The sequence below is a fragment of the Lagenorhynchus albirostris genome, chromosome 2 (genome assembly GCF_949774975.1).
Source record: "Lagenorhynchus albirostris chromosome 2, mLagAlb1.1, whole genome shotgun sequence".
Classification (NCBI taxonomy): Eukaryota; Metazoa; Chordata; class Mammalia; order Artiodactyla; family Delphinidae; genus Lagenorhynchus; species Lagenorhynchus albirostris.
Window position 1 is genome coordinate 141,889,845 of NC_083096.1, and position 27,629 is coordinate 141,917,473.

A 27,629-nucleotide genomic window follows, 5' to 3' on the forward strand; every position below is an offset into this window, starting at 1 on the left:
TAAGCATGAATTGCATTTTATTTCTGCTTCAACAATAAATACACCTGAGTTATTTTCTAAGTCTTACCTCCTGATCAAATGGCCTTAAAATTGAAATCTCACATTATCTTTAGCTGTGATCTAGTTCCACTTGGAAATTACATGTTTAGCTTCAAAACCACGGTTTTAAAGCTCAAACCTTATAGCACTGGTGCTCAGGCACCTCACAATTAGTTTCATTAGTCACAGAACAGTGCCTACTGGTTACAGAGGCCCCAGTTTTCATGTTGATGAAGGAATAGAGGCTTTTCATCCACCCAGAAGTTAAGATTTGATGGCTTTGCCTTCTAAGGCATCAAACATGCCTTCTAAGGCCTTCTCCACACACTGGAGAAACTCGTGGGCATTGCGGCCTTGGTAGGCAGAGACGTTGCAGCCTATCCAGTTGTCATGAACAGCATACGCAATGCCAAAACCATCAGGGACCACGGGGGCAAAGCCGCCGATGTTCACTGCTGGGCTGCTCAACGTGCTTGTGGACAGGATGTTGTGGTTTATCTGCCTATATGCAGGGTCCAGGTATAGCTCGGGCAGGTCAATCCCTCTGGCTGCTCCCAGGTACCGCAGAGCAAACAAGTGTCGATCAAAGCCCTGGCCTGTCAGAGACAAAATGGAAAACCAGAGTCTAAGAATCTCAGAACTGAAAGGGACCTCACTTGGTAAAACCTCCGACCCATGGTAGGAGCACCTTCACAGCATCCTTGAGAGTGGAAGAAGGGTTTGTTTATCTCTGCATGCACACCTCCGGCTTGCTAACCTCTGGCTCAGTTCATTCTAGAATATTCCTTTTTAAAAAGCTGTGAACAGCTGAGCTAAAAATCAGCCTAAAATGAACATGATTTTTAAAATTTTGAAATTGAATCAGTTTAATCAAACAGTCAAGAAAAGTACGTGGAGAACACACTATGGACTCAAAAACTAAGGTAAAAGCCAAAGTCCAAATCAAGTGTAAAAGACAAGACTGAGTCAGTGGAACAAAATGGAAGGGGTATTTGACCAGGGTTCTAATCTCCGCTTTCCTGATACTTTGCTGCGTGACCCTGAGCCAGTGGTCTCAGTTTCATACTTATAAAATTAGAGAAGGATGAGACTAGAATGTCTTGGAGGTCCCTTTCAGTTCCAGGACTTTGGCTACATGAAGGAACTGGACTGTGTGATCCTCCAGGTCCTTTCTAGGTCTCGAATTTTACTATGAAGAGGCAAAGAAAGATGACACTTAGGTTGGGAAGAGCTTCTGAGATGGCCTATTTACAGGCAACCAATACACTTCAACTGAAGTGAAGTAAGAGGGGCCGTGGGCTTAGAAATCCTACATTGTCAACAGTGAGTCTGATGACCAATAAATAATAGGAAGAGAGTATGTAACATGGCTGAAAGTGACCTTAAATGAGGACGAAGTTGGATGCATTTCCCCATCCTTGCTTAAGAGGAGAGAATATTCTGAACCCTAATGGCTAGTCTGGCTGTTTGGACTGCTAAGGTAGAAAAAAATAATAATCAGTTGGCAGGTGGATTAAACCTAGTGAAGAGGCGGAAATCAGATGTGGGGTAGGATAGTGCTGAGGCTTACCCCAGTGCTGAGGGCAACAAGACCTAAGGGCATGCTCCCCAAACCCTGTCTCACCCATCGCTGCTTCTTTGGTCAGCTGGTTGTGGTACGTGGAGCACTTGGCTATCATCTGCTGAAGCTCTCCAGCGCTGTGCTTGGAGGGCTCCCTGACAAAGGCCTCAGAGCACCTCTTTGTGAAGATGGAGGCCGGGCGGATGGTCTCGGTGCGGCCGTGCTTGAATGCTGCAGTGCTACAGGACTCATAGGTGGCCACTGTCTGCCCGTACTGTTGCAGGAGGGCCATCTGGAAGGCCAGCTGAGCCACCGAGTCAGGGCTCAGCTTCTGCTTCTTCAGGAATTCTTTGCCTCCTCTCTGAAACTGGATGTAGTCAATGGTGAGGGTTTTCATGGTGGCATCAAATTTTTCCTTAGCAGCGCTGATGCCAGTCTTTAAAGCATCGTTCAGCTTGAAGTTGAGTTTTTGTACGGCGACAGAAGAGTCAGTGTTAGCTGGCTGGCTCCGTGGAGTGATAGCAGGGGCCTGAGTGCTGTCTTTAAACACTTCATTAAAAAACCTGAGCACTGCAACACCATCGCCCCAAGCATGCTCAAAGTGGATAGCAGCAGTGCCATCCTTGGCTATAATGAGGTTAAAGGATTTATCAAACCAGCGGTTTGTGCCGTCACCGTGCAGCATGTTGTGGGACAAGTGGACAAGGTCCTTAATGGGGAAGTCATCTAGGCAGAGACAGAATACAGCAGAGTCCACTTTCCTCAGGGTCTCCTCGTTGCCACCACTCACCAGCTTCTGTCTGAGCTCTGCCCAGATGTCCCGGTTCTCACTGGTCAGATATGACAGTGGAAACTCGGGGGCCAGGCTACTGTCTGAGAGAATGTACTTCAGATGAGCCTGGATTTCTGAGGCGCTCACAATGTTCCCATTTTGATCCAGGACATCAAAGACATAGAAGTGTCCTTTTCTTAGGACCAGGAGGTGTCTGGCCTTGTCATCAGTGAAGAGTTCATCTCGACTGGGTTTGGGTAAACGAGTGGAATTGAAAAGCCGAAAATACTGGGACATATCCAGGGGGTATGCATTGACCAAGTAGGCGCCATACCAGGACAGAGAGGAAGGCACAAAGCGTATGAGTCTCTTGAAGGTATCAGTGTCACTTTTGGCAGGGTTCAAGTGGAACACTTCTGGTTCCAAAAGGTCAGCCCGAAGTGTCTTCAGAAACCGGACAGCAGAGACAGTCATGTTGGTTGCCCGGGTGAGCTGGTCGTTGTACTCGGACTTTGGGTCAGGGTTGAATGACATAAATGGATTAAAGTTCAGGACAACTGGGTCTCGAGCAGTTAAGTACATATCAAACCAGGGACCTAAAAAATAAAAATTAAAAAAGAACAATAGTTAATGCAGTTCCTAAAGATAAAATTTGAGAAAGAAAAAAAAAATCAAGCATATTCAGAAGAAGTGACATTAACCTCCAGAGGATGGAATTTTCTGATTATTTTTTTCCTCTGCAATAATTCATAAATGGTAAATGGGATCATATAATATGTGGTCTTTTGCATCTGACTTCTATCACTTACAATAATGTTTTGACGGTTCATCCATGCTATAGCATATATCAGTCTTCATTTCTTTTTATTGCTAAATAATGTTCCAATAATGTACCACATTTTGTTTATCCATTCATTTGTAGATGGACATTTGGGTTGTTTCCACTTACTGGTTATTTTGAATAATGCTGGTATGTACAAATTTTCATGTGGACATATGTTCTCAGTTCTCTTGGGGGATATAGCTAGGAGTGGAATTGCTAGGTCATATGGTAAGTCTATGTTTAACCCCCCTTTTTTTGACTGAAATTGTTTGATTTTTTATTAATTTTTTCTTTTTTTATTGAAGTACAGTTGATTTACAATGTTGTGTTAGTTTCAGGTGTACAGCAAAGTGATTCAGTTATACATATACATATACCTAGCCTTTTTCAGATTCTTTTCTATTATAGATTATTACAAGATACTGAATATAGTTCCCTGTGCTATACAGTAAGTCCTTGCTGTTTATCTATTTTAGATATATTAGTGTGTCTCTGTTAATTCCAAACTCCTAATTTATCCCTCCCCCACGCCAACCTTTCCCCCTTTGGCAACCACCATAAGTTTGTTTTCTATGTCTGTGAGTCTGTTTCAAACATGTTTTGGAAATAAGTTCATCTGTATCATATTTTAGATTCCACACATAAGTGATATATGATGGCTGTCTTTGTCTCACTTACTTCAGTTTATATGATAATCTCTAGGTCCATCCATGTTGCTGCAAATGGCATTATTTCATTTTTTAATGGCTGAGTAATATTCCATCGTACATATATACCACATCTTCTTTACCCATTCATCTGTCTATGGACAGTTAGGTTGCTTCCATGTCTTGGCTACTGTAAATAGTGCAGCTATGAACATTGGGGAGCATGTCTCTTTTCGAATTAGAGTTTTCTCCAGATATATGCCCAGGAGTGGGATTGCTGGATCATATGGTAACTCTATTTTTAGTTTTTTAAGGAACCTCCATACTGTTCTCCATATTGCACCTATTTACATTCCCACCAACAGTCCCTTTTCTCCACACTATCTCCAGCATTTATTTGTAGACTTTTTGATGATGACTATTTTGACTGGTGTGAGGTAATACCTCATTGTAGTTTTGATTTGTATTTTTCTAATAATTAGCAATGTTGAGCATCTTTTCATGTGTCTGTTGGCCACCTGTATATCTTCTTTGGAGAAATGTCTATTTAGGTCTTCTGCCCCCCCCCCCTTTTTAAAGATATACAATTTATTTATTTATTTATAAATTTATTTTTGGCTGCGTTGGGTCTTCGCTGCTGCATGCGGGCTTCCTCTAGTTGCATCGAGCAGGGCTACTCTTCATTGCGGTGCACAGGCTTCTCATTGCGGTGGCTTCTCTTGTTGCAGAGCATGGGCTCTAGGCACGTGGGCTTCAGTAGTTGTGGCACAAGGGCCCAGCCTCTCCACAGCATGTAGGATCTTCCCAGACCAGGGATCGAACCCGTGTCCCCTGCATTGGCAGGCAGACTCTTAACCACTGTGCCACCAGGGAAGTCCCATTCTGACCATTTTTTGATTGGGTTGTTTGTTTTTTGATACTGAACTGTATGAGTTCTTTGTAAATTTTGGAGACTAATCCCTTGTTGGTCACATCATTTGCAAAAATTTTCTCCCATTCCGCAGGTTATCTTCTCATTTTGTTTATGGTTTCCTTTGCTGTGCAAAAGCTTTTAAGTTTAATTAGGTCCCAATCATTTATTTTTGCTTTTATTTCCATCACTCTAGGAGACAGATCTAAAAAAATATTGCTGTGGTTTATGTCAAAGAATGTTCTTCCTATGCTTTCCTCTAGGAATTTTATAGTATCTGGTCTTCCATTTAGGTCTTTAATCCATTTTGAGCTTATTTTTGTATATGGTGTTAGAATGTTCTAATTTCATTCTTTTACATGTAGCTGTCCAGTTTTCCCAGCACCACTTATTGAAGAGGCTGTCTTTTCTCCATTGTATATTCTTGCCTACTCTGTTGTAGATTAATTGACTGTAGGTGTGTAGATTTATTTCTGGGCTCTCTATTCTGTTCCACTGATCCATATGCCTGTTTTTGTGCCAATACCATGCTGTTTACATTACTGTACCTTTGTAGTATTGCCTGAAGTCTGGGAAGATTATGCCTCTAGCTGTGTTCTTTTTCCTCGGGATTACTTTGGCAATTCTGGGTCTTTTGTGGTTCCATGTAAATTTTAGGATTATTTGTTCTAGTTCTGTGAAAAATGTCATGGGTAATCTGATACAGATCATGTTAAATCTGTAGATTGCTTTGAGTAGTATGGCCATTTTAACTATATTAATTCTTCTAATCCAAGAGCATGGTATTTCTTTTCATTTCTTTGAATCACCTTCAATTTCCTTTATCAATGTTTTTATAGTTCTCAGCATATAAGTCTTTCATCTCTTCGGTCAGGTTTACTCCTAGGTATTTCACTTTTTTTGGACACAATTTTAAAAGGGATTGTTTTTTTACTTTGTCTTCCTGATATTTCATTGTTAGTGTAAAGAAATGCAACTGATTTCTCTATGTTAATCTTGTATCCTTCTACCTTACTGAATTCGTTTATCAGTTCTAATAGTTTCTGTCTTTAGGGTTTTCTATATAGAGTATCCTGTCATCTACATATAATGACAATTTTACCTCTTCCCTTCCAATTTAGATACCTTTTATTTCTTTTTCTTATCTGATTGCTGTGGCTAGGACTTCCAATACTATGTTGAATAGAAGTGGTAAGAGTGGGCATCCTTGTCTTGTTCCAGAATTTAGTGGGAAGGCTTTTAGCGTTTCACTGTTGAGTAGTATACTGGCTGTGGGTTTGTCATAAATAGCTTTTATTATATTGTGATATGTTCCCTCTATACCCACTTTGGTAAGAGTTTTTATCATGAATGAATGTTGAATTTTATCAAATGTTTTTTTCTGCATCTACTGAGATGATCATATGGTCTTTGTCTTTTCTCTTGTTGATGTGGTGTATCACATGATTGACTTGCATATCTGAACCACCCTTGTGACCCTGGGATGCATCCAACTTGATCATGGTGTATGATCTTTTTTATGCGTTGTTGGCTTTGGTTTGCTAATATTTTGTTGAGGATTTTTATATCCATATTCATCAAAGATATTGGCCTTTAATTTTCTTTTTTGATAATGTCTTTGTCTGGTTTTAGTATCAGAATGATGGTGGCTTCATAGGATGACTTTGGGAGTGTTCCCTCTTCAACATTCCATGTGCACTTGAAAAGAATGTATTCTGGTTTTTTTGGATGTAATGTCCTGAAGATATCAATTAAATCTGTTCTATTGTGTCATTTAGAGTCTCTGTTGCATTACTGATCTTCTGTCTGGAAGATCTGTCCATTGACGTCAGTGGGGTGTTAAAGTCTCCTACTATTATTGTATTCCCATCAATTCTCCCTTTATGTCTGTTACTATTTGTTTTATGTATTTAGGTGCTCCTATATTGAAAGCATATAGGATAACGAATGTAATATCCTCTTCTTGTATTGATCCTTTTATCATTATACAGTGTCCTTCTTTATCTTTCTTTATGACCTTGTTTTAAAGTCTATTTTGTCTGATTTAAGTATTGCTATCCCTGCTTTCTTGTCATTACCACTTGCATGAAATATTTTTTCCATCCCCTCACTTTCAATCCATATGTGTTCTTTGCCCTTAAGTGGGTCTACTGTGGGCAGCATATTGTAGGTTCTTGTCTTATTATCCAGTCTGCCACTCTACGTCTTTTGATCAGAGCCTTTTGTCCATTGACATTTAAAGTAATTATTGATAAGTATGTATTTATTGTCATTTTAAACCTTGTTTTTCAGTTGATTTTGTATATCTTCTTTGTTTCTTCTTTTTGTTTTTCCTTTTGTGGTTTGATGGTTTTCTTTTGTATTATGCTTGAGTACCTTTTTTCTTTTTGTTTTTTTTGTGAATCTTTTAAATATGATTTTGATTTGTGGTTACTCTGATTTTCAAGTATGTTAACCCATCACTAAATCTACTTGCTTTAGACTGGTAGTCATATAAGCTCAAACACATTCTAAAAGATCTATATTTTCTTACTCCCCTCCCCCACATTTTGTGATTTGATGTCTCATTTTACATCTTCATGTTTATTCTTTTGCTGAACACTGTAGTTGTAATCGCTTTCATACAATTAAAAAAAATTTTAAACCTATGTACTGACTTATTTCAGTGAGCTTTAATCCTTTTATATACTTACCTCTTCTACTGTTGTTTTCTCTTTCCTATAGATTCTTGCTTCTTTTCCATTTAGAGAAGACCTTTCAATATTTAGTTTAAGATAAGTTTAGTATTCCTGTATTCCTGTAGTTTTTGCTTGTCTGAGAAATTCTTTCTCTCTCCTTCTATTCTAAATGACAATCTTGCTGAGTAGAGTATCCTAGGTTGCAGGTTTTTCCCTTTCAGGACTTTGAATATATCTTGCCACTCCATTCCGGCCTGCAAAATTTCTGTAGAGAAATCAGCTGATAGCCTTATGAGGGTTCCCTTGTAACTGCCTATTTGTTTTTCTCTTGCTACTTTTAGAATTCTCTCTTTATCTTTTGGCATTTTAATTATGATATGTCTTAGAGTAGGTCTGTTTGGGTTCATTTTGTTTGGGACCCTCTGTGCTTCCTGTGCCTGGAAATCTGTTTCCTTCTTTAGGTCTGGGAAGTTTTCAGCCATAATTTTTTCAAGTACATTTTCGATCCCCTTTTCTCTTTCTTCTGCTTTTAGGATTCCTATTATGTGTAGATTGGCATGCTTTACGTTATCCCATAGATCTTGTATGTTGCTTTCACTTTTTTTTATTTGTCTTTGTCTGCTGTTCTGATTGGGTGATTTCCACTATTCTATCTTCCAGATCACTTATTCATTCTTCTGCATTATTTAGTTTGCTATTTATTGCCTTTAGCTTTGTTTTCATCTTGGCAATTGAGTGGTGTAATTTTGATTGGCTCCTCTTTGTAGTTTCTAGTTCCTTGTTACAATGATCTGAATTTCTAACAATAGCTTTTCTTAATTCCTTCAGCATTTTTATTACTTCCTTTTTGAACTTGTGGTCTGGTAGACTGGAGAGGTCATCTGTTTCATTGTTCTTTCAGGGGATTTCTCTTATTCTTTTAATTGGGAGTAATTCCTCTGCTTTTTCATTTTTCTTATATTTCTCCAACTGTGAAGTTAGGAGAAAGAGTTATCTACTGTGGTCTTGAAGGGCTGTTTTTATGTGGGAGTGTCCCTGTGTAGCCTGCTTGAATCCAAAATTTCTCGTGTAAGGGCTGTTTTTGGTATGGATGCTTGCCATCTCTTTCCTCAGGGTGGCCCTTGTACCCTTGATAGGGGGTGTGTTTGGTGTTGTGGTGACCAGAGCCCGCACTGGATGTTGGGTGGGGCCTCCTCTTTGCTTTGTGGATGTCACAGCCCGGCAGAGGGGAAGGGTCTGCTCCCCAGTTGTTGTAGTAGAAGTCCCCAGATCTGGTTCTAAGCTGTGGTGTGAAGTAGGCGGGACTGGAGCACTCCCTCTGGGAAAGGAGCTGCTGCATGTTTCTCCCCAGGAACTGTCTGCCAGGACGTGCGATTCTGTGATGCTGCCTGCCACCTGGTGTGAGCACCCACAAAGACCACTATTGCCTGGCACTGCCCTTGGGGGACACCTTTGCCTGGGGGCTCTGGTAACCTGAGGCCCCTTAAGCGTGCAGGTGCACTCACAAAGTGGTTGCTTCATAAACCCACTGGAGTTGTGTTCCCTGAGCCCGTCTACAATCGACCCAGATGGCCTTCAGGCATGCATGGTTCTGGTCCCAAATCCACCATAGTGAGACTCCACTGGGGCCACCTCCCTGCACCCACAGTGGGACTGCTGGTAATCAGCTCAGACAGCCCCCAGGCAGGCACGTGCAGTCCTGAACCCAAAATCTGCCAGAGCGGCAACCTGCCAAAGCTGCAACCCAGCACCTGCAGTGGGATCGCCAGCAATAAGCTCAGATTTCAGGCCCGCCTTCATGTGTGCCACCCACAAAGTTCACAGCATCTGTGGTGATTGGAGTCACACCCTGCTGTGAGCATGCTGACAGTGAGGCTGCTATGGCAGGCCCACACCCCTCCCCTCGTGTGTTGACAATGGGGCTTCTATGGCAGACCCATGCTCCATCCTGTGTGCACCCCCAGTTGCAGCCTGGGTCACTCTCCAGGCCCTTTGGGATGTCTTCCCACAGCCAAACCGTGTCCTCTCCCTGGGTCTGTCCTCTGAAACCTGAGTTTCAGCACCCAGTCACTGCACACACCAGCAGGCACGCGTCTTGGGCTCAGAAATGTGGCAACATGGCCAGAACCATCTATGTTGGTGTATCTCTACCCTGCAGGGCAGCAAGCCAGCTCCCACACTCTCCTCTCCAGCCTCTGAAGCTCCCTATCTGTCCTGGTGGACCTCCCAGCCAGTGAAGGACGTTCTCAGGGTGAGGGAAGCTGTCCTCTTTCACCGCTCCCTCCCAGGAGCACAGGTCCTGTCCCACATCCTCTTCTCCCTTTTCCGTTCGTCCTACCCAGTTACACAAGGATCTTTCTTGCGGCTTTGGTTGTATGAGATCTTCTGCAAGCTTTCAGTAGATGTTCCGTGAGAACTGTTCCACATGTAGATGTGTTTCTGATGTATTTGTGGGAGGAGGTGAGCTCCACATCCTTCTACTCCACCATCTTGGACTGAACTCTATGTTTAACCTTTTGAGGAACTGCCAGGGTACCTTACAAAGTGGCTGAACCAGGGCTTCCCTGGTGGCGCAGTGGTTAAGAATCCACCTGCCAATGCAGGGGACACGGGTTCGAGCCCTGGGCCGGGAAGATCCCACATGCCGTGGAGCAACTAAGCCTGTGCACCACAACTACTGAGCCTGTGCTCTAGAGCCCGCAAGCCACAACTACTGAAGCCCGCGTGCCTAGAGCCCGTGCTCCGCAACAAGAGAAGCCACCGCAATGAGAAGCACATGCACAACGAAGAGTAGCCCCCGCTCGCTGCAACTAGAAAAAGCCCGCGCGCAGCAAAAAAAACCGACGCAGCCAAAAATAAATAAATAAAATAAATAAATTTAAAAAAAAAACAAAGTGGCTGAACCATTACCACCAGCAGTATACAAGGGTTCCAATTTCTCCACATCCTCAGCAGCATTTGTTATTGTTACTATAAGTCTTATTTGATTGGAGCCATTCTGGTGGGTAACCATCATTGTGGTTTTGATTTACATTTCCCTAATGTTTATTAATTACTTTTTCTTCCTCATTCCGTTTCCTTTTTTGACACTTACAGAAATAAAAAACAATAATACCTCACTGGCATTCATGCTGAAATAGAATAGTTGTTAATTCCCACCCCATCAGCTTAGGTTTCTCATGCTTCATCTCCTTTCAGGGACAACATTCACACCTGACTGTCTCCCTAATATGGCAGAAAGTCTTCACCATCATTCTGTGTACTATGTACATTACTGCACTCCCTCTTTTAGGAAATGCTTGAAAAGCAATTAGAAATAACTATCAGTGCAGTGAATTACTCCAACTAGCCCTCTGTATTCCTGTGGATGTTTTGCTTGTAAAAATTCCAGAGGCAGTATCTTATCAGAAAATGTGTTTTCAAGGGAAGTTCCTGGTGGGATTAGGAACTTCCTAATCAAATATAGCCTATCTTTGATTCAAAGAAATAGTTTTTACATATAAAGTATTGGGAAAGGATTAATGGACATGAATTTATCTATTATTCATTTGTTGGTTCCTTCATTCCTTGCGAATCAGTGCTGTGCCAGGCCTTGGCCCAGGGGATATAGAGAGGAATAGGGCATGGACTTTAATTCAGAAGAACTCTGATGAAGGAGACAAATAGAATTAAAGCATAATGCAATGCATTAAAATGGGGGCAAGACGTAGTTGACAAAAGAAGACATGAATTTATGCCTCTGATCCGTTCAGTAAAAGAATTTCAAGAGACAGAAACCAATAAGGCAAAGAGAATGAGAGACAAGAAAAGAACAAATATTAGAAATTGGAAAGCTCTCTAGCCACTTCAAGGAACCCAACCCTAATCTGGCAGCAGAGAAAGCCAAGAAACAGTATGATTTACATAGCAGAACCCCCAGAGGGCTCAGGAAGTAGCAGCCTAGATATATCTGGTTGAAGGGCTGTTCAATTAAACCCCCACCCCACACCCCAGATTCCCTCCCCACTCCAAATAGGAGACTTAAGTTTTATTCACTGGAGAAAGTAAAATTGGGGGACATAAGTTACACATGAGAGCTCAAGCCTTCTTCCCTTATCCCACTCCTACGACAGCAGCAAACAGGAAAATACCTTTTGGCAGTTTACCGGAAAAGCCTTCCCTGGGAGTCTAACCCAAAGACACCAACATTAGGGGCACCCCAAGGAAATGGTTTAGCTGATCACATTACAGTGAAGCTGTGACTGACAAGCACGCCCTCATCTACAGAGCTTCCCACAACTTTTAAATATCTCATTCAGATCTAAGACAACAGAGAAGGATTATGAAACATCTGAAGAAAGAAAAGAGGGTAAAACAAACCAGCAAAAAGCAAATTCGAGACAGACTAGGAAGGAAGATGAGAATTAAAAAAAAAAAATCCCAGGTAAATTATTAAGCACATAGAAAGCAAAACAAAAGAAAGTAGAATTATTAACTTCAGAGAAAACAAAGTTCATATGGGAAAGGAAAAACAATTCCAATGTGCTACACAATTCAGCTGACAATAGTGTTTACATGATTATAATAGTGTAAACACTAGGTATTGAGCAAACGAAAATTACAAATAACTATACTGTGACAATGAGGGGATGGAAATGTGGTGAGGATATAAGAGACTGCTAAATCCTAATCTTTTACAGTGAGACATCAATAGATAATGCCTAAAACTACAAAAGATGCATAAATATGAGTCAGTAATTTAGAGAATGGGGGAAAATGAGAAGTGAGAAATTAGGGCAAGGTCAGGAAATTTCTGTTTCTCCTAACAAGCCTGAGAAAACTATTTGATTCTTTAAACTATATGCATGTATAACCTTATTAAAAATATAAACTGAGTTAAAAGAAGTGCTGTGGGAACACAGGTGAAAGCAACCAACTCTGAATGGGAAGAAGGGCTGAAAGGTTTCATAGAAAAATCATCCTACCCGATCTTTTTTTTTCTTTTTCTTAATTGAGATGTAATTGACATATAACATTATATTAGTTTCAAGTGTACAACATAATGATTTGATATTTGTATATACTGCAAAATGCTCAGCACAATAAGTCTAGCTGACATCCATCACCATACATACTTAGAAAATTTTTTTCTTATGAGAAGCTTTAAAATCTATACTCACAGCAACTTTCAAATATACAATACAGTATTATTAACTATAGTCACCAGGTTATACATTACATCCCCAGGACTTACTTATTTTATAACTGGAAGTTTGTACCTTTTGATCCCCATCTCCCATTTTGCCTAGCCCCTGTCCTGAACCTCTCATAACCACCCTAACTGGGTCTTAAAGGAAGAATTTGCCAGGTAAAAAATGGTGGGGCGAACAACATGGATAAAGGCACAGAAGAATGAAAGACTATCGGGTTGAGGGAAGGAGTTGTTCAGTTTTGCTGAAGCATGGGTGTGTCAGGGAGGATGGTAAGAGATGAGGCTGGATCGGGCAGTTGGGCCAGACCATGAAGGACCTAGAATGATACACACAGGACATAGGACTAAATTCTGCATCCTTTACAGACAGAACCAATGATTAGGTTCTGTCTTGATCCCACCTACAGAGCAGGCAAGCTACTGCTCTTGAGCATGGACTCCAGGCAGCACCTCAGTGGAGGATGAACTCACTCAACCTTAATGTTTACCTCAGGAAGAGAGGATGAGATAACACTTCAGTGCTGGTCTCACCAAAAATATCTGTGAGATTAAAACAGGAGAGAAGATGACTTGCTTTCTATTACAGAGGGCTCTGGAAATATCAAGCCCACAGCCCTGCCTACCCACCTGAAATGTAGCTCGTATGTTTATTCTGCTTGTCCTGAGCGACCAGCTGCTTGTGCAGTTCTTTTCCAATCCCATTTTCAAAACTCTTACACAATTGTTCCGTTTTCCTGAAATGTTCAAAAAAAGATAGAGTCAAACCATGGCAGGGAATAGATGATTTTTATTTATTTATTATTTTTTTTAACATCTTTGTTGGAGTATAATTACTTTACAATGGTGTGTTAGTTTCTGCTTTTATAACAAAGTGAATCAGCTATACATATACATATATCCCCATATCTCCTCCCTCTTGCATCTCCCTCCCACCCTCCCTATCCTACCCCTCTAGGTGGTTACAGAGCACTGAGCTGATCTCCCTGTGCTATGCGGCTGGGGAATAGACGATTTTTAGGTTCATGGCCAAGAACTCATCACAGAACTTTGGGTCCCCAATAGCATATCCCTAGAACCAGGGACTGAGATCAGAAAGTACCTCTGGTCAGAAGAACAGGAATCAATCTAAACAGATAAATCTAGGATATCTTAAAATGATTGATTAGGAAGATGAATCCACATCTCATAAAAATAATGTGTAATCTAGGAGGCATGGAGAAAATGATATAAGCTTTGGAGCCAAGAAGAGCCAAGTTTGAATTCTAGCTCTGTTACTTTCAAACTGTATAACCGTGGACAAGTTACTTGATCTCTCTCAGTCTCAGTGTCTCTATATGTAAAATAGAGATAATATACCACCTTACATGATTTTTAAAATATTTATAAGAGCTAAGGATTTAGGATAGTTTGAAACATAATACTTAGTAGCAGGTAGCTATTACATCATTACCATGTCAATAGAAGCTTCAAGTGACTAATGTGGAATATTTAAAAGCAGAGGACTACATTATGAATCGTTCATCTTTTTTTTCCCAGCACTGTCCATTGAAGGACTCCGTGATTCTAATGAGAAGGCCAGTTATTTGCACGACAAATTCCCATTGTGGAAAAAGAGTACTATACCAGGATACAAGAGCTTGATGGAATCTGCTTTTTAACAATATCCAATATTATTTTCCAATTCCATACTGAATTAGTTTCCTAGGACTGCCATAACAAAGTACCACAGACTGGATGGCTTAAGACAACAGAAACTTATTTTCTCACAGTTCTGGAGGCTAGAAGTACAGAATCAAGGTGCTGACAAGACAATATTCTCTCTGAAGCCTCCAGTGGAGAATCTGTTCCAGGACTTTCTCTTAGCTTCTGGTGTTACCAGGTATCCTTGGCATTCCTTGGCTTGTTAATCCACTGTAATCTGCCTCTGTCCTCACATGGCTGTCTCTGTGTCTCTCCTCTTCTTATAAATATACCAATCATATTGGATTAAGGACTCAGCTCTCTCCAGTATGACCTCATCTTAATTAATTACATCTGCAACTACCCTATTTCCAAATAAGGTCACATAACGAGGTTCTCAAAAGGGAATGAATTTGGAGGGCGCACTATCCAACCCAGTACATATGCTCACCAAGCAAACTTCTGGTCTGCCACATGCTCTCCTTAATGAACCTCCCTACCAAGAGCACATGCCCCCTGTAAATGACTGGTACCAGCTAGCCAACCAGGTAACACCCACCAAGATAGCACAAATTTGGCATTCTGGCTTATAAACCATTGCCTGTTGAGTCTAGTTAAAGAGACTCTCACCTCAGGGCCCGGTCAGCCCTTCATGAGTGAAAATCTATTTCCTGAACTTGCAAACATAAAGACCAGGTCCTAGGTGCCTGGTGACCCAATCAAATCACAGACACTCCCTGAAACTTGGTTCACCGGCACTTGCCAGCCTCCCCTGAGCCACCACCCATCCATGGCCATTCAGGGTTCTCAGCTTTTACCTGAACTGGCCATCATCCAAGAGAGGCTTCTGCGCACTGAGGTATCTCCTAATGGTGTCTTCAAGTTTGGGAATAGGCAGCCTGGGAAGAAAGTAAGGTCAAGTGTAAGGGTGACAATCTGTGGAAGAGGTTAACTAGCTTCCCAACCCAAACTAACCAATAATTACTGGATAATTAACTTCTTTCCAAAAAAAACAAACAACAAAAGGAAGCCACTTACAAATGAGAATAGATGAATTTAAGTATAATTGGTAGCTCTTTTTTTAAAGTAAAATAACTTTTTAATGTATTAATGATGAATTTCATAAGCTGAATTAGTAAACACACTAACAGATTCAAAATGGGGAAGCAGAAGCTGCCCCAAAATTCCTGTTTCCTGTCACTGTTATAATACCTGTGTTAACCCTGTACTGGCACTGATTTTATTTCTACCCTTAGTTTGAACAACTGTCTTTTTCTCTCCCAAGATGAAAAAAACTTCTATTTTTAAATTTTCTAGTGTATTTTATGACAGAGAATCATACAAAAGGGAAACACAGGTCTGTCCAATGGGCCAGCCAACCATGGGATCAACCATCAAGCCATGCCCAGCTCACCAGGAGTCCTGCGAGGAAGAACCAAATCTTCCTCCGTGCTTACTTACTCATCATTCTCTACCGGTGGATTCCCAATGACAGCTATGGCGATGAAGTTACAGGTCCACAGTGAAATGAAAACACCAGGGGTATGTCGTGAGGCATACTTTTTTCTTCATGTTAATAATTTTATTGAAAGATATATCCCCTAGTACCAAAACTTAATCCAAGTTTGTTAGGTTACCTCTGCCAACTCAAAATTAACACTGATACATTCAAAATATCTAAATATAGCAGCCATTTAGGAAAACTGAAAAGTTATCCATAAAACACAGTTTAAGACCTTACTAATAAGATACACTGTAGTTCTTCAGTTTATTTTTCAATGCATGTTTATCCAAAATACAATGTCAAAAAACAAATCTGAATTTACAGCCATCATGGACTTAGGCTGCACTGAGTAACCATTCACAACACTGTAACACTGTAGGTCCCCTTACATGGACTTATGCAGAAAATCCCTAACACTAGCTCAGCTATCTCATAAGTACAAAGTTACCTACTTACCTTTCTCAAGACTTTGTTTTGATACAGTAGGGACATTAAGGAAAATTTACCTTCTTTTTAAACAATTCTAAATTAGAGGCAATGGCAGTTTTATAAAAGCAGTCCTTATTCAAAAGATTCTGGAGTGTTAACTCTAGCTTGAACTTACTTTAGTGGGGTAAAGTAAGTTTTCAGAGTGATGATTTATTTTGGAGTTATTAGCACAACAAACTGAATTTTCTCAATGGAACTAAATTAAGGCAGTATAGATTCTACAAAAAAATTATTATCATGGATACAAAGTCACCTGTTTTCTATAAAAATTATCAAAGGTCACTTAATGAATATGCTAAACTTACCAAGTCTATATTTTTGCCTTCTATAAAATACCCTCGTTGTAAATGTCAAATAACAACATAGTCCATATCACTGGATTATCTGATACTTGCAGAAGATGGCCATAGTTGTGAAGTTACTGGTTCACAAGGAAATAAAACAAACATGGACAGTACAGTGAGCTTTTCAAAAAGCTAAATTTGCTTACATGAAAAGTCTGTTCTTAATTCTGAGATTGTCCCACCCTCCCCTTTTAGGGTGAGAGTCATTAAAGGTCTTTTTTTTTAAGAAATAATGTTGATAACAGTATTTTCCCCTATAATTTTACTGATCTGTGAAGTCTAAAAGTATAAGAACTACTGATGGTGAAAAGACAAGGACATTTAGAATCGGACCTCGCCTTAAGTCCCAGCTCTGTCACTTAATCTCTCTGATATGGTTATAGGTAAATACCACTTGCCTTCAGATTTCTCCTCAAAGAAAGCCACTCCCCAACTTCTAGGAAGGACCAATACCCTCCTAACCTCCACAACCTGCCATCAACATCAAACACGTTTCTTTCCTCTCAAATCTAATTGTACCACCTTCTCCCCATCCTCATCTGTTATCCACTCCAAGGAATGCTGGGTTAGTAAACCAGCTCTCTGGTGGGTAGGGGGTGAAGCCCTGATTTGTAGCATTTACCAATTTCTGTAAATCTCCCACCATGGCCAAGTTCAAGCTACCAACATGATGTCACCGAATGTGGAGCTGGGAAGAAATGCAGAGTTGGCTCACGTGATTATGGTGATGTATAGAGAGGGGAGCTCACCACCCATTAGGATTCTTCCTCTGAATCCCCTTTTCTCACTTCCACTGGCACGTGGGCTGGCACAGAACAGGTACTCAATGTGTGTTAAATGAATTAGTTGATTACCTTCCTTTACCCCCCTATGTACCCCAGGACCCTATATTCTTCTCTATCATTTTTAGAGGCATTTATGTATTCATGTCTCTCTTCCCCATCAGACTGCAGACCATGAGATCCTTTAAGGATGCAGAAGATGGAGAGATTCTCTTCTCCCCTCCTGTTGGTTTTGACATCTTCTTCTGATTCTCTTTTCCTCCATTATGTCCTCTTGCCCTAAAAGTGCCAGTTTTCTCAAGACTGGCTCCTCTGCCCTCTTCTGACTGGATACTCCATCGGTGATCCCCCCTGCTCTGACAGAATCAACTTTGACACTTACACAGGCTCTTCCAAGAAGGCAACGAGGAAGAAAACTGAAGGTATGCAAGGGGGCATAATCCTGTCAACTGTGGATTCGTTCTTTGTTTAGGGACAGTGTGCTATGCTGGAAAAGCCTAAGCTTTGAAGCCAAACAAACCCGAGTTCCAATTTTAAACAAGTCACTTTTCAGAAAGTAGACTGGTGGTTACCAAGGGTGTTGGGGGGATGGGGAATGACTGCAATGACGGGGAGAGGCGATGAATTAGATAGTGGTGATAGCTGCACAACACTGTGATTATATAACCCTCCCCCATGGAACTGTACACTTTAAAAGTAGGAATTTTACCAGTGCACAGGCACTAGACCCAGGACCCCCAGGGCCCTGCAGCCAGAGATCACAGGACCCAGATGCACCCACCAGTGAGCAGGCACCAGCCCTCAAATCCCTGACCTGCCCACCAGTCAGCCTGCTCTAGTCTCAGGACCAGCCTACCCACTAGCTGGTGGACACCAGCCCCAGGGCAACAACAGCCCCTCAGCTGGAGGACCCAGCTCAGACTCCAGCAGGCCAGCAGCACCTGCCCTGGGGCTGGTTGGGCCCTGGCCTCACCCACCAGCAGGCCAACACAAACTTCGGGACACCCTTGACCCCGCAGCCAGCTGTGTCAGGAGCCAGCCCCATCCACCAGCAGTCCAGCACCAGATCTGGAACCTCTGGGCCCCCTGGGCCCTGCAGCCAGACCCCAGGAACTGACTCTGCCCACCAGTGAGCCAGCACTAGCCCTGGGACCCCCGGAGCTCTGCAGCCAACCACCTTGTGACCCGGCCCAGCCAACTGGCAGCCAGCAGCCTCTGCACACGGCAGGGCCTGGCAACCAACCAGACCAGGGGACAACCAAGCCTATCAGACTGCCCATGGTAGTCAGCCTACCACAGGAAAAGGACCCACGCAGTCCACATTAGGGGCACCCCTAGAGCATGTAGCTCTGGTGACAAAAGAGGAGTGCAATACTGGGACGCACAGGACATCTCTTACAAAAGGCCACTTCTCCAAGATTGGGAAACATGACCAACCTACCAGATACACAGAGATAAAAACAGCAAGTTAGGCAAAATGAAGTGACAAAGGAACATGTTCCAAATGAAGGAACAAACTAAAACCCCAGAAGAAGAATTAAGTGAAGTGGAGACAGGCAGTCTACCTGATAAAGAGTTCAGGGTAATGACTGTAAAGACGATCATAGAACTCAGGAGAAGAATGGATGCACAGAGCAAGAAGTTAGACGTTTTTAACAAAGACTTAGAAAATATGAAGAACAATCAAACAGAGATGAAGAATACACTAACTGAAATGACAAATACACTAGAAGGAATCAACAGTAGACTAAATGACACAGAGGAACAGATCACATGAGCTAGAAGACAGGGAAATCACTCATGCTGAACAAAAAAAAGAAAACAGAATGAAAAGCAATGAGGATGGTTTAAGGGACCTCTGGGACAATATCAACTGTACTAATATTCACATTATAGGGGTCCCAGAGGAGAAGAGAGAGAGAAAGGGGCAGAGAACATATTTGAAAACATAATAGCTGAAAACGTCCCTCACATGTGAAAGAAAACAGACATCCAAGTCCAGGAAGCACAGAGAGTCCCATACAGGATGAACCCAAAGAGGAACACATCAAGGCACATTGTAATTAAATGGTAAAAATTAAGCATAAAGAGAAAATATTAAAAGCAGCAAGGGAAAAGCAACAAGTTATTTACAAGGGAACTCCCATGAGATTATCAGCTGTCTTTTCAGCAGACTCTGCAGGCCAGAAAGGAGTGGCATGATATATTTAAAGTGATAAAAAAGAAAAACCTACAACCAAGAATACTCTACCCAGCAAGGCTCTCATTCAGATTTGATGGAGAGATCAAAAGTTTTTCAAACAAGCAAAACCTAAAAGAGTTCAGCACCACCAAACCGGCTTTGCAAGAAATGTTAAAGGGACTTCTCTAAGCAAAAAAGAAAAGGTCATAATTAGAAACATGAAGATTAGAAAAGGAAAAAGCTCACCAGTAAAGGCAAATATACAAAAAAGTTAGATCATCAACCACTTACAAAGCTAGTAGGAAGGTTAAAAGAAATAAGTGGTAAAATCATCTATAGCCACAATAAGCAGTTAAGGGATACACAAAACAAGTAGATCTAAAATATGATGTCAAAAACCGTCATCATGATATGGAAGGACAGTACAAATGCAGGGCTGTTAAAATGCATTTGAAATTAAGAAACCAGCAACTAAAAACAATCATGTATATACACAGATGGCTATATTTAAATCTCACGGTAACCACAAACCAAAAATCTACAATTGATAACACGCAGAAAAAAGAGAAAGGAACCCAAAGGTAAGACTAAAGATTGTCACCAAATCACAAGAGAAGAGAACAAAGGACTAATAAAGGAACAAAAAAGAACTACAAAAACAGTCTCAAAACAATGAACAAAATGGCAATAAGAATATACATATTGGGATTTCCCTGGTGGCTCAGTGGTTAAGAATCCGCCTGTCAATGCAGGGGACACGGGTTTGAGCCCTGGTCTGGGAAGATCCCACATGCCATGGAGCAACTAAGCCCGTACGCCACAACTACTGAGGCTGCGCTCTACAGCCCGCGAGCCACAACTCTACTGAGCCTGCATGCCACAACTACTGAAGCCCGTGAGCCTAGAGGCCGTGCTCCACAACAAGAGAAGCCACCGCAATGAGAAGCCCGCAAACCACAACGAAGAGGAGCCCTCACTTGACACAACTAGAGAAAGCCCGTGCACAGCAACGAAGGCCCAACACAGCCAAAAATAAATAAATCAATAAATTTATATTTTAAAAAAGAATATACATATCAATAATTACTTTCAGTGTAAATGGACTAAATGCTCCATTCAAAGACACAGAGTAGCTGAATGGATACAAAAACAAGACCCATATATAAGCTGCCTACAAGAGATTCATTTCAGATCTAAAGACACACACTGATTTGAGGGGATGGAAAAAGATACCCTATACTAATGGAAATCAAAAGAAAGCTGGGGTAGCAATACTTACATTAGACAAAATAGACTTTAAGACAAAGATGGTTACAAGAGACAAAGAAGGACACTACATAATGACCAAAGGATCAATCCAAGAAGAAGGTATAGTAATTTTAAATATATATGCACCCAACATAGGAGCACCTAAATACATAAAGCAAATATTAACAGACGTAAATGGAGAAATTGACAGTAACACAGTAATAGTAGGGGAGTTTAACACCCCACTTACATCAATGTACAGATCATCAAGACAAAAAATCAATAAGGAAACACTGGCCTTAAATTACACGTTAGACCAGAGAACCTAATAGATACATAAAAAACATTCTATCCCAAACAGTAGAATACACTGTTCCAAGTGCACATGGAACATTCTTCAGGACAGGTCACAAAACAAGCTAGGCCATAAAACAAGCCTCAGAAAATTTAAGAAAACTGAAATCATATCAAGCATCTTTTCCAGCCACAATGCTGTGAGACTAGAAATCAACTACAGGAAATAAACTGCAAAAAACACAAACATGTGGAGGCTAAACAATACACTACTAAACAACGAATGGATCACTGAAGAAATCAAAAAGGAAACAAAAAATACCTGGAGACAAGTGGAAAAAAACCCACAATGACTCAAACTTCATGGGATGCAGCAAAAGCAGTTCTAAGAGGGAAGTTTATAATGCTATAAGCTTACCTAAGGAAACAAGAAAAATCTCAAATAATCAATGTAAACTTACACCTAAAGGAACTAGTGAAAGAACAAAACACTAAGTTAGTAAAAGGAAAGAAATCATAAGGAACAGAGCAGAAGTAAATGAAATAGACTAAAAAAAAAATAGAAAAGATCAATGAAAATAAGAGCTGGTTCTTTGAAAAGATAAACAAAATTGATAAACTTTAAGCCAGACTCATCAAATAAAAAAGAGAGAGGGCCCAAACTAATAAAATCAGAAATGAAAAAGGAAAAGTTACAACTGATGCCACAGAAATACAAAGGACCATAAGAGATTACTATGAACAACTATATTCCAATAAAATGAACAACCCAGAAGGAATGGACAAATTCCTAGGAATGTACAATCTCCCAAGACTGAACCAGGAAGAAATAGAAAATATGAATAGACCAATTAACAGTAATGAAATTTAATCAGTAATTTAAAAACTCCCAACAAACAAAAGTCCTGGACCAGGTGGCTTCACAGGTGAATTCTACCAAACACGTAGAGAACAGTTAACACCCATCCATCTCAAACTATTCCAAAAAAACTGCAGAGGATGTAATGCTTCCAAACTTATTATAAGAGGCCAGCATCATCGTGATAACAAAAAACAAAGATACCACACCAAAAAGAAAATTACAGGCCAATATCACCAATGAACATAGATGCAAAGATCCTCAATAAAATATTAGCAAACCAGATCCAACAATACAATCAAAAGATCATGCAGCCTGATCAAGTGGCATTTATCACAGGGACGCAAGGATGGTTCAATATCCACAAATCAATGTAATACATCACAATAGCCAATTGAAGAATAAAAGCCTTACGATCATCTCAATAAATGCAGAAAAAGCTTCTGACAAAATTCAACATCTATTTATGACAATACTCTCCACAAAGTAAGTACAGAGGGAACACACATCAGCATAATAAAGGTCACATATGATAACTCCAGAGCTAACACATACTCAGTGATGAAAAGCTGATAGCATTTCCTCTAAGATTAGGGACCAGACAAGGAATTCCACTCTTGCCCCTTTAATCAACATGCTATTGGAAGCCCTAGCCACAACAATCAGACAAGAAAAAGAAATAAAAGGAATCCAAATTGAAAAAGAAGGAGCAAAACTGTCAGAGTTTGCAGATGAGACACTATTAAAAAACTACTAGAGCTCATCAATGAATTCAGTAAAGTTGCAGGACACAAATTGATATATAGAAATCTGTTGCACTCTACATGCTAACAATGAACTATCAGGAGGAGAAACTAAGTAAGCAAACCCATTCACAATCACATCAAAATGAATACCTAGGAATAAATCTAACTAAAGAGGTAAAAGACCTATAAGACACTGAAGAAAGAAATCGAAGATGACACAAACAGATGGAAAGATATACCTTGTTAATGGACTGGAAGAATTAATATCATTAAAATGACCATACTACCCAAAGCAATCTACAGATTCAATGCAATCCCTATCAAAATACCAATGTCATTTTTCACAGAACTAGAACAAATAATTTTAAAATTTGTATGGAAACACAAAAGACCCCCAAATAGCCAAAACAATCTTGAGAAAGAAGAAGAGAGCTGGAGATATCACATTCTCTGACTTCAGACCATACTACAAAGCTAGGATAATCAAAACACTATGGTACTGGCACAAAAACAGACACATAGCTCAATGGAACATAAGAGAGAGCCCAGAAATAAAACCACACACTTATGGTCAATTAATCTATGACAAAGGAAGCAAGACTATACAATAGAGAAAAAACAGTCTCTTCCTTAAGTGGTGCTGAGAAAATGGAACAGCTGTGTAAAAGAGTGAAATTAGAATATTTTATCAAACCATACACAAAAATAAACTCAAAATGGATTAAAGGGCTTCCCTGGTGGCGCAGTGGTTGAGAGTCTGCCTGCCGAAGCAGGGGACACGGGCTCGTGCCCCAGTCTGGGAAGATCCCACATGCCGCGGAGCGGCTGGGACCATGAGCCATGGCCATTGAGCCTGCGCATCTGGAGCCTGTGCTCTGCAACGGGAGAGGCCACACAGTGAGAGGCCCACATACCTCAAAAAAATAAATAAATAAAAATTTTTAAAAATGGATTAAAGAGCTAAATGTAAGACTGGAAACCACAAAACTCCTAAAAGAAAACATTGGCAGAACACTCTTTGACATGAATCACAGTAATATTTTTTTTGATCTGTTTCCTAAAGGCAAAGGAAACAAAAGCAAAAACAAAACAAAACAAAAACAAATGGGACCTAATCAAATTTAAAAGATTTTGCACAGCAAAGGAAACCATCCAAAAAAAAAAAAAGACAACCTACTGAATAGGAGAAAATATTTGCAAATGATATGACTAATAAGAGGCTAATGTCCAAAATATATCAACAGCTCATACAATTCAACATCAAATAAACAACCTGACTTAAAAAATGGGCAGAGGGACTTCCCTGGAAATTCAGTAGTTAAGACTCTGTGCTTCGGGACTTCCCTGGTGGTGCAGTGGTTAAGAATCCACCTGCCAATTCAGGGGACACGGGTTCGAGCCTTGGTCCGGGAAGATCCCACAAGCTGCAGAGTAACTAAGCCCATGCAACACAACTACTGAGCCTGAGCTCTAGAGCCCGCGAATCACACTACTGAGGCCACGTGCCACAACTACTGAAGCTCGTATGCCTAGAACCTGTGCTCTGCAACAAGAGAAGCCACTGCAATGAGAAGCCCGCGCACCGCAACGAAGAGTAGCCCCCACTCGCCACAACTAGAGAAAGCCCACGTGCAGCAACGAAGACCCAACACAGCCAAAAATAAATTAATTAATTAATTTTAAAAAATCAAATCTGACTCCTATCTCATGACTGTAACCACCATGAGATGCTGCTTGCCACTTATCCATTATATCATAACTGTTTACCTGTTAAATCTCCCCCACTATACAGTAAGCTCCTCAACATGACTGACTGGTCTCCAAATCCCTATTAATAAATGGTTATCAAATTAATAATGTGAATGTGTAGGTCAGGTTGTTCCACCCTTTCTCTGCTTCGGACTTGCATTTTTATATTCTGAAATTAACTGCTCAGCGTGTATAAATAGAACCCTAAAAAAAAAACCTAACTGAACTGTACACCTAAAAATAGTTAAAATGGTAAATTTTATGTTTTGTATATTTGACTACACTGAAAAAGAGCAAAGAAAAAAACATAACACCTAAAAACCAAGCAAATGATAGTGCAAAGGTTCCTAGAGGAAAGCAAGTCCAAAGCCACTTGATTAAAAGGCAGTGATATAATAGGAAAAGAAAGAGGTAAGGAGGGAGATCCAATTGGACCACTTAATACTAAGGGACTAGTCCTTCCCATGCCAACTAATAAGGACAGTTCCCTATTTTGGCATCTTATCTCACTCTAGCCTCACAATAGCCCTATGAATTGTGCTTTCTGTTCCTACCTTACAGGTAAGAACTAGGGCTCAAAGAGGTTGACTGAATTGCCTGAAGCTATACAGAAAGAGTATCAGATCCAGAATCTGAAACTTAAGTTCTACCAGACTTCAAAGCCAGGGCTTTTCACCAAGTGGTGACATCAAAACAAGCATGAAAGACAATTCATTTTACCTCTCCAGAATCTCAGATAAAAGGAATCTTATCTTATCTAACTTCCAACTTACAGGTGAGGTGGTGGAGGCCTGGAGAGGGAGTCATCATTTAAAGTTATACACGGGTGATGAGCGCTACTGTTTGTAGCTCCAAGATATCTGTGCTGTGGATTAGAGGAAATGATCTTGATATTCTTTGATATTCTTAATATTCTTCCCAGCTTTCCAATTCTAAAATGGAGAAAACCCCTCTGACCTTACACCTGGGTGGGGCCCGGGACTGTCTGAAAGTTAAAGGCCATCTGTTGCTGGGCTTGGCAAGTGAAGACAGGCTCTGTCATTCCTCACCTTTCCCCCACATACTGGCTCAGCTCATAGTCAAGAGGTCAAGGCTTATCTCACAGGCACAGAGACTTTTTCTTTCTCTTCCCCATCCTCCTGCCAAATTTAAACAGTGGGATTGGGGCTAGATAATCTCATTTTAACTTGTTTTAGATGTTTGCACACTGTAATTTGACAAGAATCCCTCAGCTGATACTCCTGAGAGGATGGGGGTGGGCAGTGAGGACAATGGGTTAAGGGGTTCCCAGCTGTAGAGAAAAACAGCAACCTAGTAGTTGGGGTTGATGCCTGTGACAATCTTTGCTCTGTTCATGGGGTAGGGTCTCCAGCCCCTGGACTGGGAGGGAGATCCCTAATGGCAGCTTGGGGAGAAAGGAAGTAAAAAGGCTCTGTGAAACAAATTTGGAACTTGGCACCAGGAACTAACTGGTGAGTAGGTAGAGAAGTTAAAGTTTGGTTTTAGGGGGTGAAGGAATTTAGGGACATTTCTAATATTGGAGGAGACCTGGCAGCTTAGAGTAAGGCTGGGAGTTCAAAGACTGGGCAAACTGGAAGCTGAATTAAAGAAAATACTGGATGAGGGAAGGAGAAGGAAGATGTATGGGAGCTGTGTTTCACAGGGGAAGTAGATTCTGGGAGAAGTGTTTTAGAAGGGGGCGGGGGCGTAGCTATGGTGAGGAGGCACAGAATTTGGGTGGGCTCTGTATCTAATGTGAATAAGATTTGGGGAGGGGTACTAAGGGTGCCGCCTAGAATTCTGTGAGGGTGGGCTGAAGTTGCAGGGAGTAATGTGGGTTAGGGAGGAGGGTGGGAGGAGTGTTGAGGAAGGTTTGGTAGGGGTGAAAGGTTTCCAGGTGAAGATTGGACTTAGAATGCTGAGGACTTGGAGGGTAAGATGAATACTTGAATCTGCTTGGGGGAGGATAGAGTGTTAAAATACAAGAGGACTGGAGGCATGGGGAGTGGGGCTGAGGGTTATGAGTAACAGGCGTGAAAAAGGTGGCGTGCTGGGAGAAATTGAGGGAGAGTACCTATTATGTATCAGGAATTGACCGATCCATATTCTGTGCAGGAATGCGGGGAGACAACCTAGTTGGAGGGCTAAGGGTAGTGTTGGCGATATGCAGGTTGGACGTTTTTCAGGGAGAAATGTGAGGGACAATTAGATATTTGATTGGAAGTCGGTTTTTTGTAGGAGTTCGAGAAGAGTTCAGGAGAGAAAATCTGAGAGAACAATGGCTGGGGGGAGCGGGGGATTCTGGAAGAGAATTCGGGCATTCTGATGTTCCAGTACCATGAGATCCTGAAAGTCACAGGATTTTCAGATTGGAGGATGCGGCAGCGTCCCAGGTAAAACTTTAGAGGCGGAAGAGGGTTCAGCAGAATAGGCGTGAGTGATTGGAGAGAGGCTGGGGCCGAACCCCAGCTCGCGTGGACGGCGGGGACCGGGAGGCCGGGCTCACCTGGGCAGACTGTCCTGGTAGTGCATAGTGGGCACGATGCTCAGCTGCAGGTACTGGCCCGGGTCGAAGCCTGTGCTTAGGAGCCGACTGAGGGCTCCCGGGCCAAAGGCAAGGCCCCGGGGCCAGGCGCGCAGCAGCAGGCCGGCCACCATCGTCCCGGAAGGCGGCAGCAGCGAGAACGCGGAGAATGCGGAGCTCTGGTTACAGAGACTAGGCCACCGCCCTCAGTGCCCCAGGACGCTGCGTCAGGGGATTCGCGTTCAGCTTGTGCCGGTACGCGGAACAACTTCCGGCCTTCTGGCCCCGCCCACGGAGGGCCCAGCCCACAGATGGGTCCGCCCGCAAATAGGGCCGCCCACAGGCCCACCGAGGCTCAGAGGGTCCAGCCCACTGCGGGACTGGGACGGCCGTCGCCTCCCGGCTCTGTTGGTCTCTCTTCTGCTCTCTAGGCGGCAGGAAACCGAGCTCCGAAGCCACACCGTTCTCCTGTTTTGGAACAAGATAGAAACTGAACTGGAGAAAAAGAGAAGCCGAAAAGACTTTTGGAATCTGATAAATTTTGTCCAGACTCTGTCCCTGGGAGATCGTGGGAAAAAATTTAAACCTCTGTTTCCTCATCTGAGAA

General features: G+C 41.6%; 1 protein-coding gene across 2 annotated transcripts; it reads right to left on the reverse strand.

Annotated features, from left to right (window-relative positions):
- CPT2 (carnitine palmitoyltransferase 2) lies at positions 1–27,245 on the reverse strand. 2 transcript variants are annotated; one of them, XM_060140052.1, is made up of 6 exons: positions 27,005–27,245; positions 25,272–25,358; positions 15,120–15,200; positions 13,249–13,355; positions 1,664–2,968; positions 1–635 (listed from the first exon to the last, which is right to left on the reverse strand). In XM_060140052.1, exons 1-6 carry the CDS (start codon positions 27,154–27,156, stop codon positions 304–306), a joined length of 2,064 nt encoding a protein of 687 aa, XP_059996035.1. In that variant the 5' UTR covers positions 27,157–27,245; the 3' UTR covers positions 1–303. The 2 variants fall into 2 exon arrangements, with proteins under 2 accessions (XP_059996035.1, XP_059996036.1); XM_060140053.1 differs by lacking the exon at positions 25,272–25,358 and having other exon boundaries at positions 27,005–27,244.
- Between the last annotated feature and the right edge of the window lie 384 nt (positions 27,246–27,629).

Coding starts and splice junctions, on each gene's coding strand:
- CPT2 (XM_060140052.1), bottom strand. CDS start 27,156: ATGGTGGCCGGCCTGCTGCTGCGCGCCTGGCCCCGGGGCCTTGCCTTT. Junction 13,356..15,119: donor TTGGATGATGGCCAGTTCAG/GTAAAAGCTGAG, acceptor TGAACATTTCAG/GAAAACGGAACAATTGTGTA. Junction 2,969..13,248: donor ACATACGAGCTACATTTCAG/GTGGGTAGGCAG, acceptor TTTATTTTTTAG/GTCCCTGGTTTGATATGTAC.